Below are 18509 nucleotides of genomic sequence, written 5' to 3' on the forward strand. Positions count from 1 at the left end.
TATAATGAACTTTCATTCATGGTTAATAATCCCTCTTCATCGAGAGTCTCGAGATTAATCACAAAAATCCTTTTCAATATATCTTTTAAAATTTAATAATATATCCAAATAACTTAAAATACTTTCAAATATTTTACAATCCAAGTACTTACATAAAAAATTTTGAAAAAATTCAGTATAAATAATTTCCATCCGAAAAACCCTCCATACCTTTGTTTCTTCTCCAGCAGGATGTAATAGATTACAGAGAAAAACCTAACCATCAATCTTCTCCATTAATGTCCATATCTCAAAACCAATAAAATCTTTCTCTTTCTCTCTCTATCTACATGTATTCTTCCATCTGTAATCAGCCTTTCTTTAGGCGCCCTAAATTTCAAAACATTTCTCAATCACCATCATCCTTCTTCTTCTTCCCTAGGGCACCTCATCATCTTCATCATCATCATCAACAATGGGGAACTGCTGTTCATCGGACAGCGAATCCCCAAACGTTAACGGAACAGAAGTCGCCAAATCAAACCACGGCGAAAACAGTAATCACGCCAACGATGACGGTAACGGTCCATCAACTTCATCTTCTCCACCAAAAGCAAATCCACCTCCATCAACTTCATCAGAAAAACCTAATAAACCGGTAGCTATTGGTCCAGTATTAGGTCGTCCAATGGAAGATATACGGAACACGTATAATATTGGTAAAGAACTCGGGAGAGGTCAATTTGGTGTGACTCATTTATGTACGAATAAACAATCTGGTGAGAAATTTGCTTGTAAGACGATTGCGAAGAGAAAACTTGCGAATAAGGAAGATGTTGAAGATGTTCGTCGTGAAGTTCAGATTATGCATCATTTAGCTGGACAAGCGAATGTTGTTGAATTGAAAGGTGCTTATGAAGATAAACATTCGGTTCATTTGGTTATGGAATTGTGTGCTGGTGGTGAATTGTTTGATCGGATTATATCGAAAGGTCATTATACTGAACGTGCTGCTGCTTCGTTGTTGAGAACGATTGTTCAGATTGTTCATACTTGTCATACTATGGGAGTTATTCATAGAGATTTGAAGCCGGAGAACTTTCTTCTTTTGAATCATGATGAGACTTCTCCACTTAAGGCTACCGATTTTGGTCTATCCGTCTTCTATAAACAAGGTTAGAATCCTAAACCTAGCTATAGACATGTGTTGATTTGCTGAAAACGCCATAGTTTAACAATTTCCCCTGCAACTTTTTGGGCTTATGAATGTATGTATGAAGGTGGAAGATAACTGTTCTCTGTATTAGAAGAACAATTGACTATTGAATATGGAAGTTCTATAGATATATAGTAGAACAATTGACTATTGAATATTAGATATATAGTAGGATTGGACTGATAACTATCTAAGATGGAGTGAAGACTCCATTATTAATTAGGTGTATGAGGCATAGGTAGGTAATATTGGTTGTGAATTGAAGGGGATGGTAGAATAATACTAGGTTAGGTTAGGTTAGGTTGACAAATGACAAGAAAACACCAAATTTGATATCATGATAGTCGGGTAAACTAACATTTCATCATCAATTAACACGACATGTACTCGAATATGTTAGAAATTAGATTTACGGAGAGAAATTTAAGGAGGGATTAGTATCTAAGTTGGAGTGAAGACTCCATTATTAGCTATATGAGGTATGAGAGAAAGAGGAAAGATTGTGGTGTAGTGACAATAGTTAGGTAATTGGTTGTGAATTGAAGGGGATGGTAGAACAATATTAGGTTAGGTTGACAAGTGACAAGAAAACATCTAATTCGACATCATGATAATTGAATAAACAACATTTCATGTCAATTAATTCGACATGATACTTGAATAAACTAATATATTTCATCGTCAACTAACATGACATCATTATTATCGAATAAACTAAGGCTCTGTTAATATTTGGGTTATTTAAATAACCCGATTATTTAAATAATTGGTTATGATTTTGAGATGGATATTTTTTATTTATTTTTAAATAAAAAGATTTAAAGAGTATTAATATATAATGATAAATAAAATAATAATAATTTAAAATAAACAGTATTTTAATTAATTAATTGAGTGATATGATGAAAAAAAATGGAAAGTGACATGATATATTTAGGTTATAGTTAATCAAATAGCCACAAACTAACAAGGCCTAACATTTTATCCTCAACTAACTCATACTCAAATATATTAAAGTTTCATCGTCAATTAACTCTACAATAAACTAAGAGTTTATTTATTAGTTTTTTTTTTAAAATAAACTTTGATTCATTGATAGGTGTTAATTTTGACGAGGTAGTTATTTTTTTTTAGGATGGTATTAATATATAATGATAAAATTATTTATTTATTTATTTTTTAAATAAAAGATATTTTAGTATTTTAGTTAATGTATTAAATGATATGATTGATTAGAGGGGATAAACTATGTTAGTGTGAATTTAGATTTTTTTAATAAACCCTATTGAACCAGCTTTGACATTTCATCCTCATAATACTTGACTAAACTAACATTTCATCATCAATTAACACATGATCATGATACTCTAATAAACTAACATTCATCATCAATTAACACATGATCATGATACTCTAATAAACTAACATTCATCATCAATTAACACGTAATCATGATACTTGAATAAACTAATTAACATTTAATCATCAGTTAACACGTAATCACGATACTCGAATAAACTAACACGTAATCATAATTAATACAATTGGGACATTTTAAACAATTTTATTCATCAATTAACACAATTGGGCCATTAGAAATATATATTTTTTTGTCATGTATCTTATCTAGATATTTTATATTGATATTGATAGGTGAGATAATATTATGGAACTTACATTCTGTTGATAAAATTGTTGATGTTTATCATCTAAACCTAGACATAGATGGATATTCAACTTGAGAAAGTGTATCTAAATGGGCTCAATAAGTGAATAGTAGAGTACAAGTTTTGTGGCCTGATTCAAGTTCTCACGACCATTTTCAAAAAATATATTGTAAAAAATTTATAACATTGGAATTTAGTTAAAATATGTATTTTCTTAATTTTAAGCTTTATTTGATTTTTAATTACGTTATGAACTTATTCTAATATTCCAAGATCTTAGATTTTATTCAGATAAATTCACAAATATAAGAATGATCAGATTTAAGGGGGTCATGATTGTTGGGGGCAATAAACCCGAGTAAGAAAAAATCACAAATAATTTATTATCGTTTTTTAACAGGTGATGTGTTCAAAGATATTGTGGGCAGTGCATATTACATTGCACCTGAAGTATTGAAAAGGAACTATGGACCAGAAGTTGATATATGGAGTATTGGTGTTATGCTATATATCCTTCTATGTGGTGTTCCTCCTTTTTGGGCAGGTAAATTAATTATTAATCTTCTCTTATTAAAATTATTTTAACATCTATAAATAAGTCCTACAGTTTTGAAAAATCACCCAATAAATTTCAGAATCCGAGAATGGAATCTTTAACGCCATACTTCGTGGAACTATCGATTTCTCTTGTGATCCATGGCCTTCACTTTCTCCCGGAGCAAAGGATATTGTTAAGAAGATGTTAAATACAGATCCCAAACAGAGACTTACAGCATTCCAAGTTTTGAGTAAGTAATATAATGTTACATAAAAAATAAATTTTGAAAAAAAAAACTCATTTTTTGTCATTCAATAATAGTTTTTCCATATTTAGAAACACTTCTTATTTAGGTTTATATATCACACAATTCACTAACTTCTTAATATAAACAAAATTTTCATTTTTGTTAACATTTATAATCAACCCATTTATATAGTGTTTGGAACCTGTGACCTTAATAATGTCACTATAGTATTTAACCAAGTAAACTAGGTTATTTTTGTTAATATAGATACAAAATTATTATATAATATTATAAATTTTTAATATAATATACAAGTTAAATAAAAAATAAGAGTAATTTTCTTTTCTACCTATATCTATGTATTTAATTGAGCTCATGAGTTGCTCGTGTTCGACTCGTTTAGAGCTTGTTTACCAAATAAAAGAAAACTTCATGCGTTTGGTGAAGAGCTTCCTCTATTTTTTGGGTTATTCAATATTAAACGAGTCTTTAAATAAACATGTTGTCGACCCATAAACGAGGCTCTAAACAAACATGTTCATGAGCCGACTTTCAAGCTTTTAAACGAGCTTTTTACCGAGCCAAGATTCGAATAACTCGTTAGTAGCACTGTTCATTTACATCCCTATTTATAATCATAATATAATAAAAACCCATTTTTTCTCATTGTAACAGATCATCCGAGGTTACTAGTTTTTTTTTTTGTTAATATAGATACAAAATTATTATATAATATTATATATTCTTAATATAATATAAAAGTTAAAAAAAAATAAGAATAATTTTCTTTTCTACCTATGTATTTTATTTTATTTTATTGAGCTCACGAGTTGCTCGTGTTCGACTCGTTTAGAGCTTGTTAAGAGCTCGTTTACCAAATAAAAGAAAACTTAACGTTAGGTGAAGATGAAGAGCTTCATCTATTTTTAGGTTATTCAATATTAATTTATTAATAAATATTAAATGAGTCTCTAAATGAACATGACCCGTAAACAAGACTCTAAACAAACATGTTCACGAGCTCACGAGTCGACTTTTAAACTTTTAAACGAGATTGAACGAACGAGCTTTTTACTGAGCCGAGATTCGAATAACTCGCTCGTAGCTCTATTCATTTACATCCCTATTTATAATCATAATATAATAAAAACCTGTTTTTTCTCATTATAACAGATCATCCATGGATTAAGGAGGATGGTGAAGCACCAGAGACACCACTTGATAATGCTGTATTGGATAGGATCAAGCAGTTTAGAGCCATGAACAAGTTCAAGAAAGTTGCCCTTAAAGTATGTTATTAATATTATTATAATTAACAGATATTTTGTGAAATGTAAATAATTATTTTAATATAATTTTGTAGGTTATTGCTGGTTGTTTATCAGAGGAAGAAATAATGGGACTGAAACAAATGTTCAAAGGAATGGATACGGATAACAGTGGTACAATAACACTTGAAGAGCTAAAGAAAGGACTTTCTCAACAAGAAGGCACAAAGTTATCTGAATATGAAGTTCAACAGTTAATGGAAGCTGTAAGTTTTAGATCAACTTATTATGTTTTTTTTTTTCTTCTAATAGGTTATATAAAATTATTTTATTAAAATTAAAAAACATTTTAATGACCATATAAACAAACATATATAAGTTGAAAAATGAGAGATATAAGTTGAAAAATGAGAAAGGACGAGAATAATATGATAAGAAAGTAGACTGAAAAATTATTAATTTTTTAATTCACTCAAAGAATGATACATCCATCATGTCATATTATTCTCGTTCCCTATTATTTCTCAGATAGTCTGATTTGTTTAATATATATTATTAAAAGTTAACTCATTTCCAAATAAAAGTTTTAATATATGAATGGTGAAGTATAGTGTAAATATATTTATACATGATATACATAATTTAATTGAATAATTCATGTTTGATGGGATTGTGAATTATTTGAAAAGAATGCATAATGAATCATATGATGTTGTGTTATTTTAGATTTTTAAGGGAAATAAGTGGTTGGACAAAATAAAGATAATATAGTCTGTATGTATGTATGATATCTTTCTAATTGTAAAATATATTAAATAATCAGAAGAAAACAAAAACATTAAATAACTATGGGTTGAAATGGGACCATTTAAAAAGAACAAAAAAGGGAATTCAAAATAAGACTATTTATTTGAAGACATATACAGTATGGGATTAATTCTTTTTAGAATAAGGATTGAAAATATTTGACTATAAATACAAGCAGCAGGTAATATATGATATTTGAATAAAATTGATATGTTAAAGTTTTTTTTATTAATAAAATGCATGTGTTACACACTTGAATTGATATACTATTTGAGTCAATATTAAAATAATTTGACAGTTGGCTGCTGGCTAATTTTGACTTGTGTTTATTTATTTTGAATAATATTTTTATTTTATTTTTTTTTTGTAATAAAGGCTGATGCTGATGGAAATGGGACCATAGACTATGATGAGTTTATTGCAGCAACAATGCAAATCAATAGAATGGACAGAGAAGAACATCTTTACACTGCATTCCAATACTTTGACAAAGATAACAGCGGGTAATTATTTCTTATTCTCCATTTATTTGTTATTTTATTTGAAATTTGAGTTTAAATGAAAAACGACTGTTAATATATATTTCAGAACATTATTTCATCTAAATTAAAATTCGAATGAAATAATTTGTAAGAATAAAAATTTAGAAAAAGTTTATAATTTTTTTTCTTTCTCAAACTCAAATCTAGCTTTTAGAGATGCTTCTATTCAAACAAAGAATTATGATTATTTATTTACATAATTTATGGTTTAATCATCTAAATTATTAGAGCTTGTTTGACTACTAGGTTATTTTGAACAAATTTACTTGTTTGGTTTGGGATTTAAATTAACTTTAGTTTATTTAAAAAATATTCAGTGTTTTTGATTTTAAGGAGATGGGTTTTTGATATATATATATATATATATATATATATATATATATATATATATATATATATATATATATATATATATATATATATATATATATATATATATATATATATATATATATATATATATTTTAAAAAATTGAGAGTATTTTAATATTTTAGTTAATAAAGTAATGAAATTAATGAGAAAAAGATAAAAAAATGTTTGATTTTATTTATTTTTTAAAATCGAACAAGGTTTAGATTACAAAATGAAAATCTTGTTTAATGAATAAAAAAACTATTTAGCTCTTGAAATTTAGGTGTTTCTAACTAAAGAGGATGAATTATGATTATTTATTTATTTACATAATTAATAGTTTAATCATCTAAATTATTAGAGTTATTTTGAACAAATTTAGGTTACCAAATCAAAATCATCTTTCATAATTTTTTTTCAAACTCAGATTTAGCTCTATATTTAATTATTTATATATTTACATAATTAATGGTTGAATCATCTAAATTATTAAAGCTTGTTTGACTGAGGGGTTATTTCAAACAAATCTAGGTTACAAAATCAACATCGTGTTTCATGAATCTATAATTTTATTTTATTTTGTTCAAACTCAGATTTAATATTTCTAAACAAAGCGGTCAATTATGATTATTTATTTATTTACATAATTAATGGTTTAATCATATAAATTATTAGAGTTATTTTGAACAAATCCAGATTACAAAACCGAAATCTTGTTTTATTATTATTTTTTTTCAATCTTAGATTCAGCTCAGGTGTTTCAATACAAAGCGGATTAATTATGATTATTTATATATTTACATAATTCATGATTTAATCATCAAAATTACTAGAACTTAGTTTTATGATCGAGGTTAGAACAAATATAGGTGTAAACAAAATCGAAACATTGTCTTGAAATTTCATTCTTATTATATTAACAGGTAATTTTCATTTTTACACAAGAAATTAAATTTTTATTTTTCGTTTTTGACAGCTATATTACAATAGAAGAGTTAGAGCAAGCTCTTCGAGAGTTCGGTATGAGTGATGCGAAGCTTATAAATGAAATCATCTCCGATGTCGACGCAGATCATGTAAGTACATAATTTATTCTTTTGTATGGTTCTGAAAATTAAATGTAACATAATCTTATTCTTCGATTAGGATGGAAATATCAATTATGATGAATTCGCGGCTATGATGAGAAAGGGAAACCCAGAAGCGGCGCAAAATCCTAAGAAAAGACGAGATGTAGTTGTTTGATGATCAAATCGAAATTATTTGACGATTTTCTGTCCCGAAAAGAAAAAAGATTTGGGAAGAACATAGAGTATTTAAAGTGAGGAAAACAAACCAGCAAATCTAAGAAATGTCTATATATGTAACAATATTAGCTTATTTGAAAGCAGTTTGTGTTATATTTACATTATTTCTGGTTTAACATATTTAATCTCACTTTGTTTATAATAATCTAAATATAGATGCAAAGATAGACCTAAATACGATTTACATAGATTATTTTTAAATAGGGTCACCATAAATATTATATTGAATTTGGTTGTAATATTACTCTCATTTATTCTAATTAGGGGTAAGAAAAACCGAACCAATAAAAAACTAACCGAAACGAGTTTTTAACCGATATATTTACCTATTTTTTTTAGGCGTTTTTAAGCCATTGTCTTCTAAAGATACATATTGTCTTTTTTTTTTATTTGAAATATTGATACATTTTATTTTTTTAATTATTTTGATTTATTTAATATTATAACTTATTTTTAAAAATTAAATAGTTGTTTTACACCTAGATTTAAAAGTAAACTTACATAATTTATTATAATTTTCTTTATAAAATTGTTAATCCATTCATTTTTCGTTCTTTAATTTATTGTATTATTTGTTATTAATTATTCAAATATTAAAATAATGAATATAACAAACCAATTTTATAATCGATCAAATCAAATCGAACCGACATTCAACCGTTAACCAAATGATTAACCAAATGATGTAAAAAATTGACACCAACAATTGAGATAAATTATTTTGTGAAATCAACCGATTACACCCCTTATTCTAATCAAAACAAAAATTATTTACCATAAAAAAACATAATTAAAGATGACGACATTTTCCACCAAAGTTTTAAGTTTCATAATTAATCTTTGTTTAATTTTTTATTTTTAAAAAATAATGTAATATAACACAAAATTGTATTTAATCATATAATTTAATTATCAATGAAATGTTAAATATTCATAATTTATTTTCATTTTTAGTTATATATTTATATAGTTCAAATCCTCTTTTTTACTTAAATAACATTTTTTTTTATAATTCAAACCAAAACGATGTTATACTTTAAGAAGTCATTGTTTACTCAATTAAGTAGAAGAATAAGGATAGACAATGAAATTTTTTGTAAGAAATTTTAATAGAAAATGATAATTTAAAAATTATTTCTCTTATTAAATTTTTATTCACTTATTAAATATCACATCATTCCCTTATAGATATAATATGATTATGATTTTGTGTTTCTAGTTCAATTTAAATTTAAAGTAAGAAAAAAATTACAATATCATTAACATTATACCAATAAAATCACTTAATTAATTAAAATATTAAAATAATTTTTATTTATATTAATTTAATTTTTACTTTATATTTTAAAAATGAATCTAATAAAATTTTCAAATACTATTTTAAAATATTATAATTTTTTTTAAAACCTAAGATCAAACTAACTCTAAGAACTCATTTAGTGTGAGTTTTTGTTAAAATTTTATCTTATTTAAAAATAAATAAATCACATAATTGTCATTATAACAATCAAATTACTTATTTTATTAATTAAAATATTAAAAAATAAAAAATCATAATTAAACTAATTAAAAATTTAAATGACCTACTTTTTTTTTTTATCTTTTCCTTTTTATTGAACAAGGTTTTTGAACCAAAAAAAATAAAAATAAAGCAGAGTGTTTTTTGACTTTTTAAGGAATTATATGGGCCATACTATTGTACATATGTTTAGAAGTTGTTAAAGTAAAAGTGATATTAATTTTTTATATTATATAAAATATGACTGAAAATATAAAATTTATTAGATAATTACATCATTAAAGTTTAAAGTAAAATGTCAGTATTTTTTTAATATTTAATATACAAAATATATTAAATAGATAAACTTTATTAGGTAAGTACATAATACAAGTTTAAAGTAAAAATATTTTTTTAATATTTAATGAAATCAACATAATTAAATAAATAGTTAAAGTAAGAAGTAAAGTTATTTTCTAATGTTTGATTTAGGAAATGTTATTAAATGGATAAAACCTTATTAAGTAACAATTTTGAAATAGAAATTTCTCAACAAAATAAAATTTCTATTTACTTTTGACCTATTATTCACATTTATGATAAGAAAAACAATAAAAGAAGAAAAAAAAGTAGAGTTTCTAAATTGAACATTTTTATTTGTTTATAACCAATTGATTTATCATCACATCTCAAATGCATTAATTATTTTGTGAACATTTTTGCTAGAAAGAAGCCAAAACATTCATTGTCACAAAAACATAACTATGTTTGATCTTGGATTTGTTTTTGAAAAAAAAAATGATTTTTTTTTTATATAAGATTATTTATCAAAATATTTTTTTATATTTAAAATTTAAATTTAATAAAACTAATTGAAGTGTGAAAACAATGCTGAAAAAATAAAATAATTTTTCCTCTTCTCTTTTTTCTCACATTTTTTGTTATTATTTTTCATCGGTAATTGGTAATTTGACACATCATTATCTCCTCCACTCTTTTATCAAATTCCAAGTTTATTTATGTGTCATTTACAAATAAATTAAACATCAATTTTATTAATTTTGTTACAAAAAGTCTATTAAAAAGTAAAAAAAATGTTTAATAATAATGATAAAATATTACGTAAAAAAAATGTAACTTAATAAATTATCGAGCTCGTAAATTCACTAGAGAAAATGATTAATTCTTTCCATAGACTCTATTCCCTTTTTAAATTTAAAAAAACATCCTAATATTAGAGCATCCCCATCTGTAGGTACAAATCTGATGTGGACAGAATTTGTACCTGGGTACACTAATGGGAGATGGGTACAAATCTAGAGAGAGAAAGATGAGTAGCAAAGTTTTGCTATCGGGTACAAATGAGAAAAAGCCAAAAAAAAATGGTCCCCATCCTACTTTTTTATGTAAAAAAAATAAACATTTAAAAATAAATATGACCGTTTTTTCTAAAAAATTAACATGTGCTTTTTTTTAAATTATTTATTTAAAAAAATAACCGTTTTTTTAATTAGTTTTATTAATTTAAACAAATTAATATAATTAAAAATAAAACAAGATTACTTGAATTATTGAATTAAAAAATATTGTATGAATTAGAATGATGGGACCACAATTATGTATAAATTGAGAGATATAATTTATTTGTAATGTGCTGCTGATATTGCTGCTGATGTGGCATATATATGTATGAGTACAAGGATAGGATGATCTTAGTGTCATAAATTATATGTAAACATTTATCTTCAATAACCGATCAGTTTATTAATTTTAGTAAAAAATTGGTAGTCAAAAACTATAGATAACTTTATAATTTATAAGATTTGAAACATGATAAATGATAACTCCAAATCTGATAATTTGGATGAACTAAATGGATATATTCTAGAACGTATCAATTTTATATAAAGAAAGAAGAGGAAGAGAGATTAGAGAGAGAAAAGGTGAAAGTGGGGGCGCTGCGGCAGGTGGGAGGAGGTAGACAAATCCAGCAATCGTACAAAGAGCCGAAGAACACGTGGACCAGATTCGCCTACTTCAATAATTCAATCTATATTCCAATCTCTCTATCACTGTCTTGAATCATCATCATATTTTATACTGATTTCATCATTCAAACCATTCCAATTTCATCTCAATTTGGAAAGACAGTAGTTAAGTAACAAAGCCACTAGAAGAACAAGAAGAAGAAGGAACTGTTTTTCTCTTTCTATTTCTCTGTACACAGTTCTTGACCCCAAGGTATCCTGAAGAGCCGCTTTTAGAGAAGGAGAGAGTCATAACTCTTATCCATCTCTGAATCAATTGAAGTTTATCCATTATCCAGTCTCTTTCACAGCTTACAAAGGTTTTTTCCATGTACTTTTTGCTTTCTATAAATTCTATTTCTTCTTTGCATGTATTTAAATAAGGTTTAAGTCCATTTCTCATCCAAAATTTCGCTTTATTCTTCACTTTCTTTACTCACTATAGTTGGATTTGAGTACCAATTTTGCTCTGCAAGACTGCATGGCTGTAAATTGTAAGTAATCTTTCTTTTACAACCATAGATCTAAAATGCTTACTGTTTTGTTTGAGAGATTTCAAATAAACCAACCATATGTTGATTGATTGATCTCTTTCTGAGTTAATGTTTGCCCTAATTTGCTTTTTTTCTATAGTAATGTATTGGCAAAATCAACTTGAAATCTTGCTGTTTTGGAGCTGAATGAATCAAAGGATTTATGCTTCACGCGATTTGCTTCTATTTGAAAAAGGGGATTTTGTATGGGTTGAGATTTTTTTTTATCTTATTGGCATTTAGTCTTTTTCTTCTCCTTTTGTTTTTGTTTCTGTTTCTCTTAGATTCACTAAATGCATCTTGCGTTTTACTTTCAATAAAAAGTTTACCTTTTTCAAAAAGTATTGGAGGCTTAAATGTGTTATGATCAAATTTCAGGAGAAATCTCTCAAAAGTAAGAAGCATTTAGGGATCGAATCGAGGATGAGTAACCCTAAGATTAAACGAAGAATCGGTAAATATGAGGTGGGGAGGACGATTGGCGAAGGTACTTTTGCTAAAGTGAAATTCGCCAAGGATTCTGAGACAGGGCAACCTGTGGCAATTAAGATTCTTGACAAAGACAAGATTCTTAAACACAAGATGGCTGAACAGGTTCTTTTTTATTGCTTTTTATTGAACATACTGAATGGAATTCTAGGATGATATTTGATAAGTTTAAATTTTCTTCTTCTTTGTCTCATTGTTGGTGATGTAGATAAAGAGAGAAATTGCAACAATGAAGCTGATCAAACATCCTAATGTTGTTCGCTTGTATGAGGTATATCTTTTCTTTACTTTCTTTTGAAAAGTTAATGCTTGTATTAAATGAATGGATTGTAGTAAAGACATCGCGATTTCAACAGTATAAACGAAGAACATAGAGAAAAGATTGAATGTTCCTTTTTGATAAACAAAGATCAATTCATGCTAGTCTTTTGAATTTTCGCGTGTTCAATATCTATGGGGCAGGTAATGGGGAGCAAGAGTAAGATATATATTGTTTTGGAGTTTATCACTGGAGGAGAGCTCTTCGATAAAATTGTAAGTTTTTTGCTTTTGCATGGAAGTTGTCATAGAATATTTGGTTGCACTCCCTTTGAATCATAAAACTTATAACACTGAGACGTGGTCTATTTTGTCCTTATAGTGTTTGGTTTGTTCTTGTTTCATAATAGGTAAATGATGGTCGAATGCGTGAAGATGAAGCAAGAAGGTATTTCCAGCAGCTGATTCATGCAGTTGATTATTGCCATAGTAGGGGCGTTTATCACAGAGATCTGAAGGTATTTACTCAATTTTTATAGTAAATGAAAAAAAACCGGTTAGATTGATTGCATTCATTTCGCTTCTGGTGCAGCCAGAAAATCTGCTACTGGACATTCATGGCTCCCTTAAAGTTTCCGATTTTGGATTAAGCGCTCTGTCCCAGCAAGTCAGGGTAACTTTTTAAAGACCATATGCACTTTTATTTTAACAATTGTTTTTCTTTTCATGCTGTCCAAGTTTAGATTATGTGAAGAAATGGCAGCACACGACATTCTTTTATAAAACAACTAAAATGACCACGATTAAACATCTGTCGAGTCTAAATGGAAAAATCCATATTCCTTATTAACAAGAGTCCCATTGATTGGGGGATATAATCAATATTTAGTGTAAACTTGAGAAAAGACAAGGAATAATTAATGGGATCAAACTTAACTTATAAAAATAAACTTCTCTGTTTTAACAAACTCAAATAAGGTATTATATCTTAAACACGTAAGAAAGAAGAATGATTGAAGAAACGTGTCTTTAACAATACAAAAAGAGTCTTAATCCACTAGGGTAGCTCCAGTAGCAAAAAAATCTTGCCTAAGAGATCAAAGGTCTCAGTTCGATTCCCACACCTTAAGTTGAAGTGGTAGGTAGTACTAGCTTTCTAAAAAAAAGTCTTATATGTACACACATTTCTCTATTTTAGTCTAAACTAGAGAAAGACACTTGAACACGTTAATTAACGTTGTTCATTTTAGAACTCTACCATCATGTCACATTGAATGGGTATCCTAAATTGACCGAAACTCACCTACCTGATGCAAGGCATGTGTATCTTAACCAGTAATACTAAGGGACTGTTTGATGTTGGGTTATTTACATATAATCTGAGTTTTTTTTTTTATTTTTATAAGAAAATAAATAAATCTTGGTTAATGAAAAAGTGGGTTATTTGGGTAAAATTTCTCAAATATCTTTAGCATTGAATATTTTATAATGCTGTAAAGAATAAATCATGTTTAATGAAAATTTGGGTATTTGAATATTTTGATACTTTAGTTGATGATTTTATAAAATAAAGTGATTGGTGATGAGATGTTGGATTTAACCCAAATCAAACAAGTCCTAAATATATTCATGCTTTTAATAAAGTTAAAGAACCAACTCATTAAGGGATTGTGATGATGATTATATGGTGTTGAGCTCCTATATTTAGACAACTAAAATTTTAAGAAAGAGCATCTACCAAATTATGACAATTTATCTTGATTCTTATAACTTTCATTAATTCGGTTATTATTCTGATTTATCAGGACGATGGCTTGTTTCATACTGCATGTGGGACTCCTAACTACGTTGCTCCTGAGGTGTGTGGCTGTCAAACAAACAATATACTGCACTACTAATAAATTCTCAGACTAATTTGTGTTAGGACAAGCTGTTATGTTTTTTTTGTGTGTGTGTTTTTGACTTAGAGACAAGTTGTAATGTGCTTTCTTTTCATTAGGTCCTTGATGATCAAGGCTATGATGGTGCAACAGCCGACATATGGTCCTGCGGAGTAATACTCTTTGTTCTGCTTGCAGGTTACTTGCCTTTCGATGACTCTAATCTTATGAACCTTTACAAAAAAGTGAGCATTATACTAAATTATCCGCACAGCTTTAGTTGTTCTGAATATGTTCTTGGGCTTAATTCTTAGGTCATTGTTTATGCAGATCTCATCAGCTGAATATACCTGCCCTCCTTGGTTGTCATTCTCTGCTATGAAATTCATAGCACGAATTTTGGATCCAAATCCTGTGACCGTAAGATTTTGAATCTATGTTTTCTTGACATTACCGAGTTCTTTCTAAAAATTGGAATCACTATTTCACTTCATAATATCTAAGAAGTACAAAAAAGAGAGCGGAAAACAAGAAACTCAGGCTTGCTTTGTCAATTCACATATATGACAGTTCCCCAAGGGATATGAATAAAAATTTGACATTACAAAGACTGCTTAATGGAAGGTGGTCCTATTTACCAATCTTAATTGCTTATAAAAATAGTATATAATAAATGAAACGTTGGCAGTGAACCGATTTTCAACTCCTTTATAAGGTCTTCAAAAGTTTTGGATCTAGCTATAGTTAGTATGTGTTTTTTACTTGTTATAATTGTCATTATCTTGAAAATGAGATCCCTTCCTTTTGATTTGTCCTATGGCAGCGCATCAGGGTTCCCGAAATTTTAAAAGACGAGTGGTTCAAGGTAAATTACAAACCACCAGTGTTTGATGAGAAGGAAGAGACTAATCTTGATGACGTCGAAGCTGCTTTCAAGGAGTCAGAAGTGAGTTGTACTCTTAGAGCATTTTATCCTTTATCTTTGCATGTTTCCTTATGGATACAGTCATATTAGGCTTTATAATTTTCCATCTTAGGCCTTGTTTGATGTGGGGTTATTTTGAAATAAACTGGGTATGAAAAGGTGAACTATTTGGGTCAGATGACCAAAACATCCTTAGTATTTAATATTTAAAAATGTTATAAAGAATAAAGTAACGGTATTTTAGATAATGATTTGATGGAAGAAGTGATGGGTGATAGGATGTTGGATATTTGGATTTAATCCAAATGACCCACATCAAACAATGCCTAATATGGCTTGGCAAAATCAAACAAAAAATGTATTTCTGGGAGTTCTAGGAAAAAGTGGAAATGCATGTTTTCATCAGTTACACAATTATTTGTTAATAAAGCATTTGATTTTATTGATAAATTAAAATATGCAACAGGAGTTCCATGTAAGAGAAAATAAGGAAGAACAACAACCTGCTCCCATGAATGCATTTGAATTGATATCTATGTCAAGAGGGCTAAACTTGGGGAATTTCTTCGGCGTGGAACAGGTTTTTAAATCTTTGTGCTACTTGGTGAATATTGGTTTTCAGTATTTTCTTTCCTTATTCATAATTTTGGTGTTTCAACTGTTTCAGGGATTTAAGAGGGAAACCAGGTTCACATCCAAGTGTCCAGCTAGTGAGATAATTAACAAGATTGAAGAAGCTGCAAAGCCTCTTGGCTTTGACGTTCACAAGAAAAATTACAAGGTATGGAAGCTGAAATAAAACGGTTTTTGGTTAGATTATCTTTCTTAACTTGCATGACAGTGTTGGTGAAATAACACAGTAAATGAGCTAGACTGTTCATGCAGTTTTATAAGAGTTCATTCGAGTTGAGCTCAATTTATATCTTAGCCAATCTTGAGAAAACTACAATGCTATAAAATAAAGCAAATATAATTGGTATAAAATGTTATTATAATTAAACTCAAACTAATATTTGTGTGCATATTGAAAAATGAATTTTAGACGGAAAGTTCACTTTAGAACTCATAAATAGAAGATCTTATTCTGCGGTGGACATTTTTGGCAACAGAAGAACGTTCTAAGGAAAGAAATTTAGGAGTGAGTGGATAAAGATTAAAGAGATTATTCCTTATTACCTTCACCTCCCTTGAGAAATGAGGGATTTAATCTTATGTAATTATATCTGTTCAATTCTTTGTTTTTTTTGTTTGACTTTCTACTCTTGGATAGTTGACCTTTTTTCAAATAAAAAAATACATACAAGATCACGCACCTTTGGAAGTAAGGATCCTTCTTGACATTTACTTAATACGTAGAAACAATTTGTGAAGATATGTTCCTTTTGGTGCAGATGAGGCTTGAAAATGTGAAAGCTGGGCGAAAAGGAAATCTCAACATTTCCACTGAGGTATGTCAGAATAGTTGGAAAGTGCTATCAAAAGTGCTCTTATTTTGAATTATAAGTAATGTATGTATCTATCTATCTATCTATCCACTAGGTATTTCAAGTAGCACCTTCTTTGCATATGGTTGAGGTGAGAAAATCGAAAGGAGACACATTAGAGTTCCATAAGGTAAAATCCCAAATGTTCTATACTTTAATTGATTGATTGATTGATTTTGTGTCCTAAAAGTTAAATTTAATTATTTCCTATATGGTTGGTTATTCGTGTCTGTCCTTCTAAAAACTTATATTTAGCTTGTTTTGGATTGGCCCCATTTAAAAACACATTTTATTTGTAGTTTTTATTTGCAAGTGCATCCTGATACAAATACGTTTGAAAACTAAACTTAGTCAGAGACATATTCATTAATTTAGTTGTTTCTCATCTGGATCTGAAAACATAAACTATAAGTGTTTTCAAATGGAGCCATATTTATGTTTGTGTTTTTGCTGTTGAGTTTGAAGTAGAAGCAATTTCTTTGTCATGGGTTATTTGAAAAAAAAATCTTGTTTGATAAAAAAAAGTGGATTATTTAGGTTAAATTACTAGATGGTCCTTTTGTAATTCTATAAAAAAATAAGTAAGGATATTTTTGATATTTGGATTGATCAAAGAGAGTTTTTGAAATAATCAAATAGCCCAAGATCAAACAAATGATGAATATATATAAGATAAGCAACATGTCTTGTTGATAAACCGGTTTTACAACATAGTTTCCAAACTAGCCTTTCTTTAAAAAATGGTATGTTGGTTTTGGAATTTGGGCTCGTTTGATCACAGATTGCGCAGATTTATCCCTGTTTTGGTTTGCTAGCGTAATCTAACCAAGAAATTGAAGAAATAGTCTAACTGCGTTTCTTTTTTTTTTGGCGATTTTGCAGTTTTATAAGAATCTTTCAACCAGCCTTGAAGATGTGGTATGGAAAACAGAGGATGACATGAAAGGAACAAAGTAATTCATTGTGGGAATTTGGTATATCTTTATGCCTTGTTTGGTTTGTCTTCTTTGTAACCTGAATATGTAGGATTAGTAAATTCTTGTGTTGTTTTCTATTAGTAGCCATAGTGATGTGCAGTTTTCATTGCTCTGGAACTCCAGATTTTTGGTCCTGTGATCTTGAGTTTCTAATATTGTTATATCAGGATTTTTTATTTTATTTTTTGGATTCTTTATTTTACCAAATTGAGGCATTCTGAATGAAGAATATATATATGGGTAACAAATTGGAAGCTTTTGACAAAATCTTTTAATAGTTATGAGACTGTTTGGAAAAGGTTATTTTATCGCAAAAAATTGAAAGTGATTTTTGTTATTTTAGTTTGGTAAAATAACCTTTTCTCCCACGTCAATTTGAATCGATTTAATATGAGTTAAGATTCGGACTTCTTTGTTTTTAAAACGATTCAAGATTTAATATGAGTTAAGATTTCAGACATCTTGTTTGCTCTTTATCGAAATTATGATTTTAGTTATCGATTTTATAAAATTTA

General features: G+C 27.9%; 2 protein-coding genes across 2 annotated transcripts; both read left to right on the forward strand.

Annotated features, from left to right (window-relative positions):
- Positions 1-260: 260 nt before the first annotated feature.
- On the forward strand, positions 261-8039 carry LOC124933898 (calcium-dependent protein kinase 17-like). The gene is made up of 8 exons (XM_047474339.1): positions 261-1154; positions 3263-3406; positions 3498-3650; positions 4821-4936; positions 5011-5181; positions 6098-6225; positions 7593-7692; positions 7763-8039. The coding sequence occupies exons 1-8, from the start codon at positions 455-457 to the stop codon at positions 7859-7861; spliced, it is 1611 nt and encodes a 536-aa protein (XP_047330295.1). The 5' UTR covers positions 261-454; the 3' UTR covers positions 7862-8039.
- A 3325-nt stretch (positions 8040-11364) lies between these two features.
- On the forward strand, positions 11365-18176 carry LOC124933900 (CBL-interacting protein kinase 32-like). The gene is made up of 15 exons (XM_047474340.1): positions 11365-11768; positions 12360-12575; positions 12679-12741; positions 12933-13004; positions 13139-13246; positions 13321-13401; positions 14534-14587; positions 14728-14853; positions 14939-15028; positions 15432-15554; positions 16000-16113; positions 16201-16314; positions 16925-16981; positions 17073-17147; positions 17900-18176. Exons 2-15 carry the CDS (start codon positions 12405-12407, stop codon positions 17972-17974), a joined length of 1323 nt encoding a protein of 440 aa, XP_047330296.1. The 5' UTR covers positions 11365-11768; positions 12360-12404; the 3' UTR covers positions 17975-18176.
- Positions 18177-18509: the final 333 nt, after the last annotated feature.

This window comes from Impatiens glandulifera, chromosome 4, assembly GCF_907164915.1.
Source record: "Impatiens glandulifera chromosome 4, dImpGla2.1, whole genome shotgun sequence".
NCBI lineage: Eukaryota > Viridiplantae > Streptophyta > Magnoliopsida > Ericales > Balsaminaceae > Impatiens > Impatiens glandulifera.